Below are 20137 nucleotides of genomic sequence, written 5' to 3' on the forward strand. Positions count from 1 at the left end.
CCATTGCCACACAGGACCAAGGTTTGTCAGGAATTTCCAGCGGTTGTAGAAGGCCACAAGGAAGCGTATGCGGTAGTTTGGTTTTAGTACAGACCACACAAACCCCGATAAAATCCTTAATATCCTTCCGTAACGACGGCCACCAGAAATCCTTGGAGATCAAAGAATACGTCTTGCGGACACCCGGATGACCAGCCACCTTACTCTCGTGAAGACACTGTAAGAGCTCCAATTGAAGTTCAGGAGGAACGAAAAGTCTGGAAACCGGAGTCAGTCTAGGTGCCAGATGCTGCAAGTTCCTTATCTGATCAAGTAGCGGGGAATGAACTTTGAGAGTAGTGTTAGCGATAATGTTACACTTGGGTACTATAGAGGACAAAACCGGCTCAGATACGGCAGCAGGTTCGTATTGGCGAGATAAGGCGTCGGCTTTAGAATTCTTAGAACCTGGCCTATATGTGAGTACGTAGTTGAAGTGAGTGAGAAATATGGACCAACGAACCTGTCTAGATGATAGTCGTTTAGCCTCCCCAATATAGGATAAGTTTTTATGATCCGTCAAAATAGTAACAGGATGCAAAGTACCCTCCAATAAATGTCTCCACTCCTTCAAGGCCATTATAACCGCTAGTAGTTCCCTGTCACCAATGTCATATCTGCTTTCAGTACCGGACAATTTTTTGGAAAAGTATCCACAAGGATGTAATGGTTTATCTACACCCAACCTTTGGGACAGAACAGCACCTATACCTGTCTCAGAAGCGTCTACTTCGAGTAGGAAAGGTAGGGTAGTATCAGGGTGAACTAAAATTGGTGCGGAAGCAAACAGCTCTTTGAGTGTCTCAAAAGCCCGAAGAGCTTCAGTAGACCAATTCTTAGTCTCAGCCCCTTGTTTGGTCATGTTAGTGATGGGAGCAATGATAGAGGAGTATCCCTTAATGAAACGTCTGTAGTAATTAGAGAAACCAATGAATCTCTGGATAGCCTTGAGACCCTGAGGTAAAGGCCAGTCTAGTATGGATTGGAGCTTCTCCGGATCCATTTCAAACCCTTCCCCAGAAATCACATAACCAAGAAACGTAGTTTGGGATTGGTCAAAGCTGCATTTCTCTAGTTTGCAGTACAAGCCATGCTGAAGAAGTTTGTGTAAAACCCTCCTGACTTGCCTGTGGTGAGTCTCAATATCCCTGGAATGTATAAGAATATCATCAAGGTATACAATTACACAGTCATCTTGAAACTCCCTAAGAACCTCATTAATAAGGTCCTGAAATACTGCCGGAGCATTGCAGAGACCAAAAGGCATTACAGTATACTCATAGTGCCCATATCGAGTATTGAATGCAGTTTTCCACTCGTCACCGTCGTGGATTCTCACCAAATTATAAGCACCTCTAAGGTCTAACTTAGTGAAAATTTTAGAACTTTTTAATCGGTCAAAAAGCTCGGTGATCAAGGGAATCGGATAAACATTTCTGATGGTTATCTTGTTAAGACCTCGGTAGTCAATGCAAGGTCTTAAAGAACCATCCTTCTTTTTAACAAAAAAGAATCCAGCCCCAGCAGGAGAGGAGGATCTTCTAATGAACCCCTTGTCTAGGTTTTCACGAATATACTCTTCTAGAACTAAGTTTTCATTCGTGGACAAAGGATATACATGACCCCTGGGGGGCATGGTACCAGAAAGTAAATTAATTTTGCAATCAAAAGGCCTATGTGGTGGTAAGGTATCAGCCTTTCTTTTGTCAAATACTGCCTTTAAATCTTGATACAAGGACGGTATCTGTACTTTGGTAGAGTCAGTAGCGTTATTAAGTGGGTTGACACTACAAAGAGGTGACACTTTCTTTAAACAACTCTCTTGACAATTCTGGCCCCAAGAAACTATTTCCCCTGATCTCCAATCTATAACGGGGTTATGTTTCTTAAGCCAGGAGTATCCCAGGACTATGGGAACAGAAGGGGATGAAATGAGTAGTAGGGATATTTCCTCCTTGTGTAGAATACCAATAGTTAAGTAAAGAGGTGTGGTCTCCCGGGAAATCACAGGCTCAACTAAAGGTCTACCATCAATGGCTTCAACAGCCAAGGGTGTCTTCCTTAACTGGGATGGGATAGTGTGTTTGGTGAGAAACTTTTGGTCGATAAAACTCTCAGCAGCGCCGGAGTCTATCAATGCCATAGTTTCTAAAGTTCCCTTCTCCCAAGTTAAAGAGACCGGTAATAGGAGTCTATGTTCTTTGTAGTTATGAGTAGAGGACAAAATCGAAACACCCAAGGTCTGTCCTCTAGAGAAACTTAGGTGCGAGCGTTTCCCGGACGGCTGGGACAGCTCAAACGTACATGACCTCTGAACCCACAATACATACACAGTCCCTCTCTTCTCCTGTACTGTCTCTCCTCCTCTGAGAGACGAGTAAGGCCTAACTGCATAGGTTCTGAAACCTGTGGATCTTTGGTTTCAGCAACTTGAAATGATGGTACTAGTCTAGAGAAAGATTTAGCGGTTCTATCTCGAGTATTCTGTCTCTCCCTTAGGCGTTCGTCAATACGGGAGATAAAGGAAATTAAGTCCTCCAGATTCTCGGGAAGTTCTCTTGTAGCTACCTCATCAAGTATTACATCAGATAATCCATTTAAGAATACGTCTATATAGGCCTGTTCATTCCATTTTACCTCTGCCGCCAAAGACCTGAACTCTAGTGCATAATCCACAAGTGTTTGGTTGTCTTGTCTAAGGCGCAACAGTAATCTGGCTGCATTGGCCTTCCTGCCAGGAGGGTCAAAAGTTCTTTTAAAAGCAGCTACAAAGGAATTATAGTTATAGACTAATGGATTATCATTCTCCCACAACGGATTCGCCCATCTCAGAGCTTTCTCAATGAGTAAGGTAATAATAAATCCCACCTTTGCCCTATCAGTAGGGTATGAACGGGGCTGTAGCTCGAAATGAATACTGATCTGGTTCAAAAAGCCACGACACCTCTCAGGGGAACCAGCATAACGTACAGGTGGGGTAACTCGGGAAGAAGCACCTACAGTAGCTACCTCTAACCCTGAACCCACAGAAGAAGCAGAAGTGTTACGCCTCTCCTCAGGTGGATTAATAGGGCGAGACAGCAGCGCCTGTAGTGCCAGAGCCATCTGATCCATCCTATGATCCATGGCGTCAAACCTAGGATCAGGAGAACCAAGCTGACAATTTGTACCTGCAGGATCCATGGCCCTGTCGTAATGTCAGGATCGGGTCAGGGATCCAACACGCAGAGTACAAAGAGTAGCTGATACGTATACCGGTCCTTAGAATGGCCGGACTAACGTATAACTACAATAGAATGGTCAGAGACAAGCCGAGGTCGAGGATAACAGAGGACAGGTAAGCGAGAGACAAGCCGGGTCAAGGATAACAGAAAGGCAGGAGAGTAAACAACAAAGCCGGGTCAGAACCAAAAGACAAGTGAATAATAAAGCACTGTGTGACTAGGCGGACTAGAACCACGACAGGGCAATGAGTGAATGAGAGAACCACCGTTAAGTATCCTGGCTAGGGAGAGGGGACACGCCTCCGGCGAGTCCTGATTCGTCTCCCGAGATTTGAGTGGCAGGATGTTTCGGGTTAGCGTCATGACGTCTACCTCCGGTCCTTCTGTTATAAAAGGAAGTGACTCCCTCGCGGCCGGCGTTAGCAAGACCGAGTGAACCGCGGGAGACCGAGGAGACATGGCGTCCGGACGGATAACCTTCTAAGTCTCTACCTCTCTCAAAGGTAGAGACTCCAGGTACCCTGACACCTTCCCTCCAAAAAGCGCTCTCCTGGTGGATTTCAAAGTCGTTCAAAACCCCGGACCAAGTTGCCCAGGAGCCGCATAGTCACCTCATGCTGAAAACACTTCCATAACATTTGCGGCTAAGTCCCGCTGAGGTGACCGGGAACCCACAAAGTCCTCATGCCGAATTTAGTTCCATAAGGATCGCGGCTAAGTAACGCTGAGGACAATTAGTGGGTTTCTTTATGTTTGGTTCCATCCGAATGAAGGGTAAGTGCTGAACCAAGGGAAAGCTGCTAATGGAGGCAGGAGAGATTTAACTCCCAAACAGGGTCTTTGTATGTGGCCCATGGTCCTTGGGCAGGAGCCTAGCTAGCAGGCTCCTCCAGGAGTTCGTGACAAACGTCCAGGGTAAGGAGCTGTATATAGGCCTGCCAATATAAATTCAAAGATATGGTGCTACAATATGCTTAATATGCTAAACATCCTGTCTGAGTAGGGTTATTATATAGCTTGAAAAAAACATCAGACAGGTGGGACAATATCTATAGGATTTACCTTCCCAGTGTTCCCCCACGCTAGCAAGATGAAAGTCAGTGACCATGTACCCTTGGACCAGCCTAGGTAGAAAAACAGATCCTGAAGCAGTGTGTCTCATTCTGTGAGCTGTATTCTTGGGTAGGCATGATAGTAGGCTTGCGGTTGTCGGCCTCCATTGGCCGCTTCAGTGCTGCATGCCATGTCTTGATATGCCTCCGGCTCCTCTGCCATGGCCCGGCTCGTCCCATGACCGGAACTTGGTTTCTGAGTTGGGTCTTAGCAGGCACCTGCGGGTATCCATCCAGCCTGCGCTGGTAATACGCCAATGTGGCGTTAAGTGTGGACGGACCATCGGTCTCTCTTGTGGAATTAGTGGTTCGACACACGGTCTCCACCATTTTGGATGCAGCTTCTGAGCCCTGGGTCGACTTTGCCACAGTCTGGAGTGCTGGTGTATTTGCCTGCACAGGGGCCCTAGGATGAGGACAGGTAAGTATTAATTCAGTGTTTATGGGCTGAAAATATAAAAGATTGCTGGAGCTGCTCTGTGTGACTGTTCAGCATGGCGGACCTCCGCCCCCCCCCCCCCACTCACCCCCCCTCACCCCCCCTCGCCTTACCTCCCCCCCTGACAACTTAGTGTTTTATGCAGTGAGGAGGGAAAGCTACAGTGTCTCATTTCGGATATATTTTAACTTTTAGCCATTACAATGTATACACATAGTAGCACTTAGTGGACATTTGAGGCAGAGACTCAAGGAGTTCATGTTAACTTCTGCTTCTTCGTTTGGTTTTATGTGCAGAGCATTGGTACACAAAAGATAAGAAAGTTAGTTTATATATAAGAGGCATAGTAACAGGTAGTTGATGGCACCCAATACATTAACTGTAATATATATTTTTTCAGACTGAAGAAGATATTAAATCGGATCTGTACATATTGCTGTTTCATGTCGTCCAACGCATTCCAGAATATCTCATTCTCTTACAGGTAAAAAAATTATATATAGATGTAGAATGCTTGGAACCTTTATCTTCAATGCATACTAAGTTGTTGTAAGTAAGTAAGCACATAATTTAAATTCATAACTGTCACCTCTAGCATGGGTGTTCTTATCCTGACAGGGAACACAATTATACCATTTGTGTGCTTATAACGATACACTAAGCACTCATGTAGCAATCGACTGATAATTATGGATGTGGAGCCAACCACCAATATGGGCTATCACATCTCAGGCTAGTCCAGATTGAATTAATTCTTTATGCAATAATTCTAAAGCACAAATCTTTCATATACAAACACTTTTTGGATAGAGAAATAAAAAAGAGGAAGTGGATCAACCTCAAGGCTTCAGGCATATCATCAACATGCTTACTAGGTTGGGATTGAGCTGATAGCCCAGAATGATGCTGATTGGCTTTCTACATTCTCTAGCTAACAGCTTGTCTATGCCCTCAGTAAGGTGCCATTACAGATGAGGCCTATTTTCTCTAATGACAAGAGTGTTTGGTGTTCAAGAGGCTTATTTATCATTCCTTCAAGTCTCCATCGTTTTTAAAGTATTGGCTATTTGCACCTGCAGGAGCACATTATCACCATGCTGGGGTCATTGGCAAGCACCAATTCTAGTTTATTTTGTTAAGGGCCATTTTAATGGAGAATTGAAACAACCCCAATAGGATGAACTCTTGTGAAATGCTGTGTTCTCCAGCAGGCACAAATAGCTTGTACTTTGAGGCTCAGGGTAATACCCAATTGGGCATTTACTTATGTTTTGTTAAGGTTCATCTCCATTGACTTGCTAGTCTCAACCTCAGTCATATGCAACTTACCAAGTTATTTTTCCAAGTTTAGAGTCTTTGGAACATTATATATACAGTTAGGTCTGGAAATAGTTGGACACTGACACAAGATTTGTTATTTCGGCTGTTTACCAAAATTAATTCAAGTTACATTTAAATAATGAATACTGGCTTAAAGCACAGTCTCTCAATTTTGTCAATCTGTATTTTATTGAGGCATATTAGATGGGATACAGAACAGAGATAGGGAAATTTGCATTTAGAATACAGTATAGGGTTCAATAACAATGGTATCTAACATTTCCTTAGTATTTATACCTCTTTTTTTTAAATATATTTTAAGGTTTAATGTCGCCTTCGTAAACAGGTTTAGTCTATATGTAATTTTAAGTCGCTTAACATCAACTGGTTGTAAGGGATTAAGTGCACGGTCTTAGTACAAAATAAATGAGCAGGTTCAATGTGTCCCCGTCGCGTAAATTTAACTAAAATAGTAGGAACACATTTACTCAATAAATGGTTAGCTGCTTGCAAAGGTGGTTATATCACGCTAGAAACAGGGACAGGCTAGTGTGGTTGCATGGGCTAGAAGTAGTGTACGGGTGATGCAGACCGGTTGTTTATCCAAAATGTGCTAGCTTCATGTATTAGAGCCACTGTGTATACTCCGAAGGCTATTCATGTGGCTATGCGGGCTGTGAACATCAGGCTAAGAGATGCTGGTCATTTGTGGCTGTGTGTGGGCAGGCTGGCTAAACCTGGAGGCATGCAGGCCGTGGAAAATTACGAACTGTACACGGCTGAGCCAGTATGTCCTAAACAAAAAATGGGGGGAGTCTCCAGCATGCTGTGCACACAGTAGTGACTATGGACATTCGCATGGTTGCTATTCAGTATATGAAGGCATATTAGTGTACTAGCGGTAGTATATTAGTGTACAGCTTAGTGTACTAGCGGTAGTATCTACGAGGTATACAATATGTGCTAATTAAGTTATCATTGGCATGTGAAGAGCAGAAGAAATGACATATACATATCGGTCAGATGTGAGGACACCGTGCTGGTTCTTGCAGGTAGCAGGCCTAGAAGGTTGCAGAAAGGGCTGGATTGCGTCCATTGTGACAAATTAAAGATAGAGGTTAGTAGGGTTTTGTCAGGTTTCAGGTGCCGTAATTCCTGCCAGGGTATATAAAGTCCCAGTGGGCTGCTCAGCCGATGCCCCTCTGTGTGAGGCCGTCATAGCTTGGTTGCCAGTGTCCAACGAGTGCTTTGCGCACTACCTTGCGGTTCTGAGTGCCCGGTGAAGTGTCCGCTTCCCCTCTCCGCCCGGGAGTAGTGAGCCGTTGGTGCAGTCGTGGCCTTGTCTGCCTGTCGCGTGCTGTGGTGCGGCGAGCCTTCCGTCCTGGTTTGTTGAGACTACGTTTCTCCCAGCTCTCTTGCAGGGCTTCCAGTTGCGTTTCTTTAAGGGTGTCCCTCGGTCGGAATTCAGCTCTGCAGCTAGACCCGGGGCTGGACCTCCAGGTTGGGCCACTATATGTCGCTGGGGCTGTAGAGTGTGGGGGTGCACCATGCTGGTCCCAGTTTCTGGCGGCATGAGAGGTACTCGTTCGTTGGGCCAGCCTGACGCTCCAGCTCCTGTGATCGTGGGAGCGAGTGTCGGCAGTAGTGCCATCTTTGTCGGTCGCTGTCGCCTGCCGTGCTGGGTGGCCGTTTTGGGGATTCGCGGTAGGGGCCCATAGTAGCGGCGCCGGGTTACCGGACAGATCCAGGGTGCCACCATTTTCACCGCTCGTCTGCGGGTCAGGCCCTGGCTGCAGAGTATCGTCCAGAAGCTTTTGCACTGCTGATCGAAAACCTCCAGGGGCCCTGTGCCTGGCTTATTGCTTGTGTTCATAGCTGAGGTTTGCCGCTTGGCCGCCATCTTAGGTGCGGCTCCTCCGCGTGCAGTAACTCTGTGTCCAGAGAGACTCCGGGGTGCCGGCCAGCGGGGACCGCGATGACCCCCGGGGGGGGGGGAGGGGGGGGTAGGAGTAAATTGGGTCTGCTGGACGTACCAGTCGGTATGGAAGTCGGCCGCACTTCCCCCTCCCAGCCGTCTGCAGGCCTCAGCTTGCTGTCGCGGTTTACGGTACCGTAGGTCCTTGGGGAGGGTATCTATCGTTTTGACGCCGTGTGCCCAGGTGATGTAGCCCAGTGTGGCATCGATCGCTGTGCTTTATCTGGGTTGTTTCCCCCAAAAACCGGTCCGTCGGTCGGGAGCTCATGCAGCACACGTCCGCTCAGCTCCTGGTTCAGGCTCCGCCCCCCACAGTCTCTCAATTTTAATTTGAGGGTATTCCTATCCAAATTGGAGGAATGGTTTAGGAATTACCACTCTTTAAGGTGTAGCCCTCTCTCTTTCAAAGGAACCAAAACTAATCAGATTGACTCAATAGGTGTTTTGTGAACAGATGTAGGCTGTTCCTTCATTATGTCTTCATCGGTTAAGCAGGTAAAATGTCTGGAGTTGATTCCAGGTGTGGCATTCATATATGGAAGCTGTTGCTGTGAACCCACAACATGCGGTCAAAGGAGCTCTCAATGCAAGTGAAAAAGGCCATCCTTAGGCTACAAAAAAATAATCCATCAGAAAGCTAGCAGGAACACTACGAGTGGCCAAAAAGAATGCACTGGTGAGCTCTGCATCACAAAAAGGTCTGGAAATCCAAGGAAAACTCCAGTGATGGATGAGCATAGGATCCTTTCATGGTAAAGAAAAAGCCATTCACAACATCCAGCCAAGTGAAGAACACTCTTCAGAGATAGGTATATCATTATCCAAATTCTATCATAAAGCGAAAACTTAACAAGAGCAAATACAGAGGGTTTACCATAAGATGCAATCCATCAAGAATAGAAAGGCCAGATTAGACTTTGCCAAAAAAAAAAAAAAAAAACATGTAAAAAAGCCAGCCCAGTTCTGAAACAGCATTCTTTGGACAGATGGAACTAACAATCAACCTGTACCAGAATGAGGGGAAGACAAAAGTATGGAGAAAACTGGGAATGGATTATGATCCAAAGCATACCACAACATCTGTAAAACAAGGTGATGGAGCCATCACACGGTTTTACAAAGCTAGTGTGATGGCATGGGAATGCATGGCTTTCAGTGGAACTCGTTCACTAGTGTTTATTGAGGATGTGAAAGAAGACAAAAGCAGCCATATGAATTGTGAAGTGTATAGAGCTATATTGTTCGGTCATATTCAGACAAATTTAGTGATTTTGATTGGACGACACTTCACTTTATAGATGGTCAGTGACCCAAATCATACTGCGAAAACAACTCAGGAGTTTTTTTTTTTTTGTAAATATATTTTTATTGTTTCATTCGCAAAAAATATACGTTCCACATCACTATGGCTGTAAATTGTGAGACTCGCAGGTCTCCATTGACTCACTGAACGTAATACAAGTATATATCATCCATTTAACTATGAACTGTGAGACACGCAGGTCTCCATTGGCAAATACAGTATGTAGTCATGCGTACTACTTCAGATTAGCTTTGAACTGTGAGATACGCAGATCTCCATTGGCATATTCATTGCGTAGACATGTACATAACCTCAAATTAGCCTGTTAAATGTGCATCCCTGGGTGTAATATGTGTTTGTACGGATGTGGGGTGTGGGTCTTGTGTAACAGAGCGTCAACTGAGGTCCGAAGCCCCCCGTGTGGTGGATTCCGTTTGATGGTTGGGCCGTGCTAGAGGGTGTCAGTAGCGGTTGTCGTGGCCAACAACGTTTGCGTGGTCGTTAGTGGATGTGGGTTCTCAGGTCCCGTGTGCTACGTGGACCCGCCGGTCCCTCCTTGACCCTGTGCGGTACTATTAAGGGTCGTTACCCCCTGGTCGTGCGTGGTCAGTGTCGTATCAGTCTCTACCGTCCCTGTGGTCTGTCCAGTCTGTGTCCTAGTAGGTAGTCTATGTCCGGTTCTGATCCCCTGCGTGTGCGTCACGGCATGACGGGGAGGTGTTATATGGGCTACCCCGGTCCTCCGCGCTCCCCGAGGCCCAGGCAGGGTATGCCCCCCCCCGGGTGTCGCGGGCCGCGGGTGACCAGTGGGCCAGTCAAAGGTTATGGGTTATGGCGGGGGGTGTCAGGTGGGCTAGGTCAGTCAGCGTCTGGGTCCTCAGATCGTCCTGGTACAGTCCCATCCCCGGGTTCGCGTTCCGCCCAGAAATTTGGAGTTGTCGCTCTCAGCAGCCAGTGCGTCCATGTGTTGAGATAAGTCTGGTATGTGTTGTTTGCGGTGGCGTGGAGTTCTTCCAGAGATCTTAGTTCCTCCATTTGAGTGAACCACGCCCCCAACGGGGGTGTGTTCTCTTTTTTCCAGTGTTGTGGGATGACTGTTTTGGCTATGTTAAGGATACGAATTGTCATTGATCGTTTGTATGCGGATCGAGTGGTTTTAGTGTGATGTAGTAGCATTTCGGCCGGGCCGAAAGGTGGTGGGTCGTCTGAAAATTGCCTAATGATTTTGTGTATGGTCTTCCAATACTGGGTTATCTTGTTACATTCCCACCAGATGTGCAGGAGCGTGCCCCTTTCCGTGCCGCATCTCCAGCACTCTGGGGGACTGTCAGGGATACGCATGCTCAATGCGGCGGGCGTGCAGTACCAGTGAGTGAGCAGTTTGTACGCTGTTTCTTGGGTCTTACTAAAAGTGGAGCAGTGGTGCGTCAAGTAGCATATTTTTTCCCATTCCGCGTTACTGAATGTGCGTCCCAGTGCTGCCTCCCATTTTCCCATAAAGCTAGGCTGTGCAGTCTGCGTTCGTGTCAGGAGTGAGGTGTACATGAGGGATACTCCGTGTGTCAGCGGGTCTGAGGTCAGACAATGGTCTTCAAAGTATGTGGGGGCTCTTGTCAGTGCGGGCCCCTGCGGGAGCGTCGCGGTGTATGTCTGGATCTGTTTATACTTGAGGCGCGTCAAGAGGTTGTGTTCCCCTTCCCCTCCTAGGTCCCTTAGTGTTTTTAGTCCGCTCGTCTTGTAGACGTGTTTGAGTCTAGGTAGTGGGTCAGGTATGAGGGATTTGAACGCTCTAGGGTCCAGTCCAGGGGGGAAGCTCGGGTTGTGTATCAGTGGGAGTAGGGGCGATGGGTACGGTGATAGGTCGTGTTTCCCTTTAGAGTTGTGCCACTCCTGCAGAGTCGCTTTTATGTATGGGGAGCATTTCTTGTTCTCGTTCCTTATCCCTGGGGGCAGCCAAGGTAGTGTTGAGATTGGGGCACCTGCGTCGTGTTCCTCTGCCTGTTTCCATTGTTTCTGAACCCCCGGTTTGGTCCATTCTATTATCCTAAGAAGGTGGCAAGCTCTGTAATAGAGGGTGAAGTCTGGTAAGGCCAGGCCACCTCTGTCCTTCGGCTGTGTCAGTAGTGTGTGTCTAAGTCTCGGCCGCTTCCCGTTCCAGACGTATCTGCCCAGGGCTGTGCGGAGTGTGGTAAAGAACGTGCGAGGGATCGTGATGGGGATGGTTTGTAGGAGGTATAGGAGGCGGGGGAGGAAATTCATTTTAACTACCTGTATCCTACCTAGCCACGAGATGTGGGGGTGTGCCCATTCCTGTAGTTCAGTGCGGAACCGTGTGTGCATCGCGTCGAAATTTTCCCTGAGTATGTCCCCTGCTTTTCGTGTGAGCCAAATACCCAAGTATTTAATTTTATGTGTAGCCCACTGGAATGTGTATTGGTGGCGCATCTGTGTCGCCCTGTGTTCCGGGATGTCGATGTTCAGTATGTATGATTTCGCAAGGTTTATTTTGAAGTTGGAGATCTTCCCAAAGTCCCGAAAGGCTTTCAGAATATTGGGAAGGGATACTTCCGGGTTTGTTACATAGAAAAGCAGGTCATCTGCATACGCTGCTACTTTATGGTGGTTCATCCCTGCCTGGACTCCCATTATGTCGGGGTTATCCCTAATCGATACCATGAGTGGTTCGAGAGCCAGGACGAAGAGTAACGGGGAGAGAGGGCATCCCTGTCGGGTACCATTGAGAATGTCAAATGGCGCTGATAGCGCCCCGTTGATTATCACTTGGGCTGAGGGTTGTGAGTAGAGAGCTGTTATCCACCCCATGATACCCGGGCCTAGGCCGGCGTGTGTCAGTGTCCGGAACAGATAGTTCCAGTTGACTCTGTCGAAGGCCTTCTCCGCGTCTGTCGACAGCAGGAGAAGGTTGCTTCTTTTGCGTTTGTCTCCGTGTATCAGCGTGAGGGTACGTATAGTGTTATCCCTGGCCTCTCTCCCCGTCACGAATCCCACCTGGTCCGGGTGTACCAGTGTGGGTATGTGTGCCTGCAGTCTCGTGGCTAATATTTTAGCTAGTAATTTAAGGTCGCAGTTTATGAGGGATATGGGTCGATAACTCCCGCAGTGTTCTACATCTTTGCCCTCCTTAGGGAGGATGGTGATATGGGCCGCCAGTGTTTGCTTGGGGAAGCAGTGTCCCTCCCTTATGGCATTAAACGCCTCAACCAGGGGGGCGTACAGTATGTCGGCATATGCCTTATAGTAGCACAGCGGGAGACCGTCAGGGCCCGGGCTTTTGCCTGGTGCCGTCCGTTTGATAGCCGCGGCTAGCTCCTCTTGTGTGATTGTTTCGTCAAGTAAGGTTGCCGTGTCCCGGTCTAGTGTGGGTATAGTGTGGTTGGCAAGGTAATTATCAATTGCTTCCGACAGTCGCGTGGTTGCCTGTGTTGATGTCGGGCTCGGGAGTGCGTACAGGTCGGCATAGTACGACCTGATTACTTCCTGTATCCTGGCGGGGAGTCTGTGTAGTGTGTTCTTGTTGTCGCGGATGCGGTCAATATATGTCTGTTGTCTGCGTTTAGCAAGCATCCGTGCCAGGAGTCTGCCACTCTTGTTGCCGTGTAACGAGAAGAATGCCTTATGCCGCAGCGCGTCTCTGTGGTATCTAGTTTGTAGTAGTTTGGTCAGGTCCCTTCGTAACGAAAGCAGTTGTTCCTGCTGTGCTTGTGTCTGTTGGGTTTTGTTGAGGGTGTCTATGGCCTGAATGTCTGCTAGGAGTGTGGTCATTCTCTTCTCCCTCAATGTTTTCTGTGTGGCGCCCTGCCTGATGAAGTGGCCCCTGACTACACTTTTGTGTGCCTCCCATACTATCGTCGGGGTCGTTTGGTCGGGTGTGTTGATGGAGAAGTACTCCCTGAGGGTCGATGCTATGTCCGCTTTGACAGTGGGATCGGACAGGAGGTATTCATTGAGTCTCCACATGGCTACTCTGGGACGGAATAGTGGTGAGGCCAGTGTGAGCGTCACCGGGGCGTGGTCTGACCACGTCGCCGTACCATGGTCAGTTTGTAGGACCAGTGGTAGGTGATAGTGTTGGAGGAAGAAGTAATCTATCCTGGTGTATGTGTTGTGTGGGTGTGAGAAAAATGTGTAATCCCGTTCGTCCGGGTGGAGGGCCCTCCAGCTATCTACTAGTTTGTATTTAACGAGGAGAGTTTTGATTGTGGATAGGTGTTGGGTCGGGACTTGTGAGGTGCCGGTGGATGAATCCCACTTCGGGTCTAGCGTCAGATTGAAGTCCCCGCCCAAGACTAGTATGCCCTCAGTGAATGCTGCCAGTTTGCGGAGAGTCTGTGAGAAAAACCTATGGTGTCTCTGGTTGGGGGCGTACACGTTGGCGAACGTGTACGTCTGGCCCGCTATTGTCCCCTTCATAAACACATATCTACCTTCCCTGTCCGTTTGGACTCCTGTCTCCTGGAGGGGTACCCTTTTGTGTATGAGTATTGCTGCACCTCTTGCCTTGCCACCGTGGTAATCACTAAAATACCCTGCAGTGTATCGGTGGTCCCGTAGTTTGGGTCTGGACCCTTCTCTAAAATGTGTCTCCTGTATGTACACTATGGACGCACTGGCCGCGTGAAAGTCCCGTAGAGCAGCTGCTCTGCGTTCAGGCTTGTTCAGGCCTCTCGCATTCAGGGATAGGATCGTAAGGTTGGCCGGTGTGAGTGACATCTCTAGGACCCGTCAGTCCGTCGGTCGTCAGTTAGTAAGGGGTCTATGTAGCGTCTGTGTGAGGGGGTTAGGGATTAGGTTTGTGGGATTCCGCCGCGTCAGAGGCGTTAGAGTGTGGCGTCCAGGCGGTCCCTAAGACCTGAGCCTAGTAGGGGGCCCAGTGTCTCGGCCGCCTTTGCGTGGCGCCTGTCTCTTGGGGGAGTAGGAGGAAGGCCTAGGCCTCTGGGTAAACCGTGGTCCCGCTGCGTGCGGACTGTCGTGGGCAAGTCACCTTGTGATCTCTTGTCAACCCTGTTCGTCCTACGCAGTCGGTTTCCCTTATGTCTCCTTCGTGGCTCTGTCAGTAGCTATAGCATAAGTATGCGTGTCCTCGCCTGAGGTGTGAGGGGCAGATGCATTTCGGCAACAGCAAGCAACAGTATATAAAGCAGTTAAACACAATAACAGTAAACATGTATTAAAATTTACATTTAAATATGAATACAGGCGTTAGGATATGGTGGCACCTATCCCATGTCGTGATTGCCCAGCCCCCAGGCCGCCCAGTGTTGTGTTCTCGAGGTCCGTGTCGTGGGGCCCAAGTGGGCCTCTCTTTATTGTTCCCCTCCCCCCCCCCCTCCGTGTTGTCCTCTCGGGGACACGATGATTGTAATCCATTCGCCATCCGAGGGCCCGAGCGGGCCGGGACCCCGCACCCCCGCCTGCTCCTGGGTAGGTCATCGCAGGTCAACTCGGGGGGTGCGGTTGCCCAGTCCGGTCTGCGGCCCCCGTTCCTAAGGCCCTGTGTCTCCCCCTCAGACAGTGTTCCATCTCCGGGTTTCTCCCTCCCCCACCCACCCTCTCGGAGGCCCGGGCGCGCCGGGTCCCCGTCCCCCCGGCCCGCTCCTGATAAGGTCGTCACGGGTCTATTAAGGAGGAGACGGTGACCCAGCCCGCCCCGCAGCCCCCGATCTCCGGATACAATTGCATAGCATACATAGGGAATCCCCCCCATCCCGCTCCCGTTTAGCTGTAACCCCAGCCTATCCCTCCCCCCGGTCCCCCTTCAGGAGTGGGTAGGCCCCTGGGCCGCGAGGCCGGTGTTAGGTTTGTACTTGCGGTTCTCAGGCAGTGAGATAGAGTCCCCCAGAGCACTTGCTCCATGCAGTCCTGGCCGGCCCTGAGGCCTGGGGTAACCCAGGTCGGTTCCGTGGTTGTGCAACAGAGTCTGTAGCTGGTGTGTCCCGCTCCTTGGCGGTCTCTAGGGCCTCCTTGAGCTCTTCGTTACTTGGATCAGCGCCCCGGGGTCGTGGTTCCCTGCTGGGTGAGGGGGTCTGTGAGTAGGGGTGGGTGGTGGTGTCAACAGTTCCAGGTGTGGGTTGTAAGGTCCGAGATGGACCGTCTGGGCCGCAGTCATCACGGTAGAGGCTGCGTGGAGCTCGATGAAGTGGGCGTCCCGTTGCCGGGCCCAAAGTCCCTGGGACAGGTGCCGTTCGGGTGTTATGTCCGTTTATAGGCCGCGTGGGCCTGCTGCCTGTTGGCGTGTGGTCCTTGGTATCTGGGATCCGGCGGCCTGTCTCCCGGTTCTCTGGGCGGGCGTGTAAAGCATCAGGGGGTCAGGCCAGGTTAAGGAAGCTGGTGTTATTTGCAGCTCTCTCGCAATAGCTTCCATGTCGTTCTTTTCTCGAATTTCGAAAGGGCCTTTCGGGGTTTGTACTTGGAGTCCGTGTGGGAAACACCAGCGGTATTTAATTTTGTTGGATTGTAGCTGCCTGGTGAAAGGGCGCAAAGCCCTGCGGTACGCCAGCGTAGTGGGTGACAGATCCGGGTATAGCTGGATCTCCGTGCCGTCTAGTAGTACCCTGCCCAGTTCTCTTGCTTTGCGGAGGATCTCCTCTTTTTGTTGGAAATTGGCTAAGCAGCATATTATGTCTCGGGGGATGCCCCCAGGCGGTCCCCTCGGTCTGAGGGCTCTGTGGGCTCTCACTATCTCGAGTGGGGCCTGTGGTGGTCTGTCCAGTAGGTTATTGAATAGGCCCGTAAGGGTGTGTTGTACTGGGGTTGTGTCGTCTACTTCTTCCGGCACACCACGAATCCTTAGGTTTTGCCGCCTGCCCCGGTTATCGAGGTCTTCTAGATGGTAAGCCATTTGTCGGATTTGAAGGGTGCTGAGTTGCAGGGAGTCTGCGGTTGCGGACTGCGCCGATGACATGTGGTCGCAGTCCGCCTCAAGCTGAGAGACCCTCTGGCGCAGGCCGCAAAATTCTTCCCTCATGGCCTGCAGCTCCGACGTGATGGAGTAGCGGAGCTCGCTGTTCGCCGCTCGCAGGTCTTCCTTCGTAGGCAAGTTACGCAGGATATCCATCCAGTCAGGGTGGGTGGCTGGGGTGTCCCCTAGGGGGGTCCCGGTGAGAGTCTCCCCCCTGTGTGGTGATGGCGGGAAAGGCCCTTCGGAGGCCGCAGAGTCGTTGGAGGCCTGCGTGTCCGGGTCCGCCGGGGCGATCAGGTATTGCCTCAGGGAATGATGGCTGCTTCCTCTGGGAGTGTCAGCAGACTTGGTGGCCGGTGTTGCCTTGTGAGATTTGCCCATTGTCGGGGCAGAAAGGTGCTTTTGGCGAGGATAAACGCTGAAAATAGTCGAGCCTGGAAGGGAGCTCAGGAATCACGCTGCCATCTTCCTCGGCTTCCAGGCCACGCCCCCCTCAGGAGTTTTTTTAACCCCTTAAGGACAGAGCTTCGGAAGCTTGTCTTTCACTTTATGACAACGGCATTTTTTGCTGTTTGCGTTCAACTGCAATTTGCATTTGACTAATTTATTGCACCGACGCATATTATATACCGTTTGTTAAAGGACAGAAAGGGCTTTAATTTGATGTAACATATATATATATATATATATATATATATATATATATATACATGTTTATTTATTATAAAAAAATACAGAAAAATGCAAAACAAATGAAAAATTTTGTGTTTTTTTTTACGGTTTTTGCAATAATAATGTGTGCACAATTAGTGCAGGTTAAGGAAAGTAATTAAAAAATAAATTCATTTAGTTGTTCTGATTTACAGAATATATAATGTGTCTGGGATTTTAAGTTTTTTTTGGTAGTTACAGGTCACAAAGCACAAGGAGTAAAATAAACTTTTAATGTAGAGCGATTTTAGAATTTGGTATGTTTGTCTTGTAAGCTTAATAGCCATAAAAGAAAACAAAATTGCCACACAAAAGTATATATTTATATAAAGTAGACACCACAGGCTATTTACCTAAGGTTGTTTTGACACTTTCTACGTAGCCATTTTACCGCCAACCTCTGCTAAATATTGGAGTAAAAGTGTGTTTTTGGGGGGTTTTCGCACACAAACTTATAACAAAGAACTTCTCATGTGTATTTTGTAAAGTTGGTGTGTGCTATTCCTGTACAAAGTGTTATTATGTGTTCAGTTACTTCTGCTGAGTACAACGGTACCCCCATTGTATGTCTTTGGCACTATTTCGAGAAGCTACAGTGCCATACAGGAGACCTGTCCTTTTCAGTATTCACAGTAGAATTTTGAGAGATGGATTTAATGAGCCTATGCTTCCATTTGGGGTATTATAACAGTTTGACTGTTCAAAAAAAACCCACAAAGGCCTACCATTTGTAAAAGTAGACACTCCAGGGTATCTCATAAGGTGCATATTGTGCCTTAACATGCCCCCATTTTTTTTACCATTACATGCCAAAGTATGTGGTAAAAAATAATTTTGTGCATTTTTTACATACGGATTGCATTTTTGCTGGGCATTTTGTATATTTCATATGTGCCACTAAGTTCAAACCCCCAAATTATGCTCAGCTAAGTCTTCTGAGTAAAAGGACACCATCATTGTATGTCTATGGCACTATTTCGTGAAGCTACAGTGCCATACATGAGACCTGTCCTTTTCAGTATTCACAGTAGAATTTTGAGAGACGGATTTAATGAGCCTATGCTTCCATTTGGGGTATTATAACAGTTTGACTGTTCATAAAAACCCCACAAAGGCCTACCATTTGTAAAAGTAGACACTCCAGGGTATCTCATAAGGTGCATATTGTGCCTTAGCATGCCCCCATTTTTCCACCAATATATGCCAAAGCATGTGGTAAAAAAATATTTGGGGCATTTTTTTACATACGGATTCCATTTTTGCTGGGCATTTTGTATATTTCATATGTGCCACTAAGTTCAAACCCCCCACATTATGCTCAGCTAAGTCTTCTGAGTAAAAAGACACCCCCAATGAATGTCTTTGGCACTATTTCGTGAAGCTACAGTGCCATATAGGAGACCAAGCCATATCAGTTTTTACCGAACTTTGAATTTTGACGCTGGGCCTATGTGCAATTTCCAAGCATCTTCGCAGGTTTTAAATTCAAACTACCCCACAAAGGCCTACCATTTCTTAAAGTAGACACCCCAGGGTATTTCAAAAGGCATATTTTGAACCTTAGCGTGGGATCATTTTTCCGCTAGCGTGTACCAAGTGTAGTGGTAATAAGCGTTTTTTTCTGCCTTTTTGACACACAAAGTGTTTGCACAGTGTATTTTGCAAACCATATGTGTACCACCACTCTATAATACTTTATATGTTGCTCAGCTATGTCTGCTTAGTACAAAAATACCCCCGTATGTACCTTGCCAGGTATATGTGGACATCGGAGGGGCACATTTGGGACACAGCCATTCCATTTCTTTTCAAACTTTAAATTTTTACGCTGTGCCCATGTCCCATTTTAGAGTATTTTACCAGGCTATATAATCCAAATACCCCATAAAGCCATACCATTTCTTAAAGAAGACATCCTAGGGTATTTCAAAAGGCATATTTTGAACCTTAGCGTGGGATCATTTTTCCGCTAGCTTGTACCAGGTGTAGTGGTAATGAGCGTTATTAAATGTATTTTCTAACTTTTTAAAACTTTTTTTACTTTTTAAAACTATTTTTTAAACTTTTGTTTTGCTTATTAATTTTTTTAAAGTTTCCTAAACTTTCGTAAAACTTTTTTTTTACAGATTTAACATTTTTATAAGCTTTGTTAACCCCTAACTAGCAGTAAGCAGCACTAACAGTAAATTCCCCATTTTCCCATAACTCCCACCCACCCCAGCAAAATATTTATATCTGTATTTTGATCACTGTAGGCAGTGATCGACTGGCAGGGAAGGCGTTAATAATATTTGGACTGGGTAAAGGGTTTATTTTTTTTATTTTTTTACTTAAATGTTATTAAAACTTTTTTTTTAAACTTAATTTTTTAACTTTTTAAAGCTTATTTTAAAACTTTTTTTAACGTTAACCCCTAGTTAACCTAACACTAAATCCCCCAATTCCCCACTAACTTCCTCCCTCCCCAGCTAGCTAAATTTATAATTTTAAAATATTCAAATTAATTAATAAAATAAATTTAACCCCTGAGGGTTAAAAAAAAAAAAAAAAAATTAACCCTCAAGGGTTAAAAAAAAAATCAGATCATAGTAAAATGTAATCCCTGCCAATTGATCACTGTAGTCAGTGATCAATTGGCAGGGAAGGGGTTAATTTTTTATGAAAATGGGTAAAGGGGGGTGGGATTTTAAATTTACTATATTTTTTTTTACACCAGGGGGCAGGATCAGCACTGATCCGTCTCCCTGCACTTCACAGTGAACCCGGAAGTGCAGGGAGGCGGAGGTGAGTATACTGAGCACATGTGCCCGCTCTGACATGCTGTCAGAGCGGGCACATGTGCTGGGACAGCCCGATCCGGTGCTCCCGGTCTGCCTCTAATACAGAGGCAGACCGGAGCACCATTAACCCCACGATCGCCGCGATTGCGGCGATCTGGGGTTAATTTTACCGCGTGAAATCCGTCTGTCACTCGTCATTAAGTCAATCCCCTGAGTGACGGACCTCGTCCGTCACTCGTCCTTAAGGGGTTAAGGCAAAGGAGTGATATATTCTGCAATGGGTGAGTAAATCACTAGATCTCAACCCAATCGAGC

At 47.5% G+C, this 20137-nt stretch overlaps 1 protein-coding gene across 1 annotated transcript in view; it reads left to right on the plus strand.

Annotated features, from left to right (window-relative positions):
• Positions 1-20137, plus strand: part of ARHGEF33 (Rho guanine nucleotide exchange factor 33) — a 188236-nt gene that overhangs the window by 150294 nt on the left and 17805 nt on the right. Inside the window, exon 11 of the mRNA XM_063441360.1 lies at positions 5215-5298. Within this exon, the coding sequence (XP_063297430.1) occupies positions 5215-5298 (84 nt within the window). The remainder of the gene's footprint in view (positions 1-5214; positions 5299-20137) is intronic.

Source organism: Pelobates fuscus, chromosome 2 (assembly GCF_036172605.1).
Source record: "Pelobates fuscus isolate aPelFus1 chromosome 2, aPelFus1.pri, whole genome shotgun sequence".
In the NCBI taxonomy this organism is placed as follows: domain Eukaryota; kingdom Metazoa; phylum Chordata; class Amphibia; order Anura; family Pelobatidae; genus Pelobates; species Pelobates fuscus.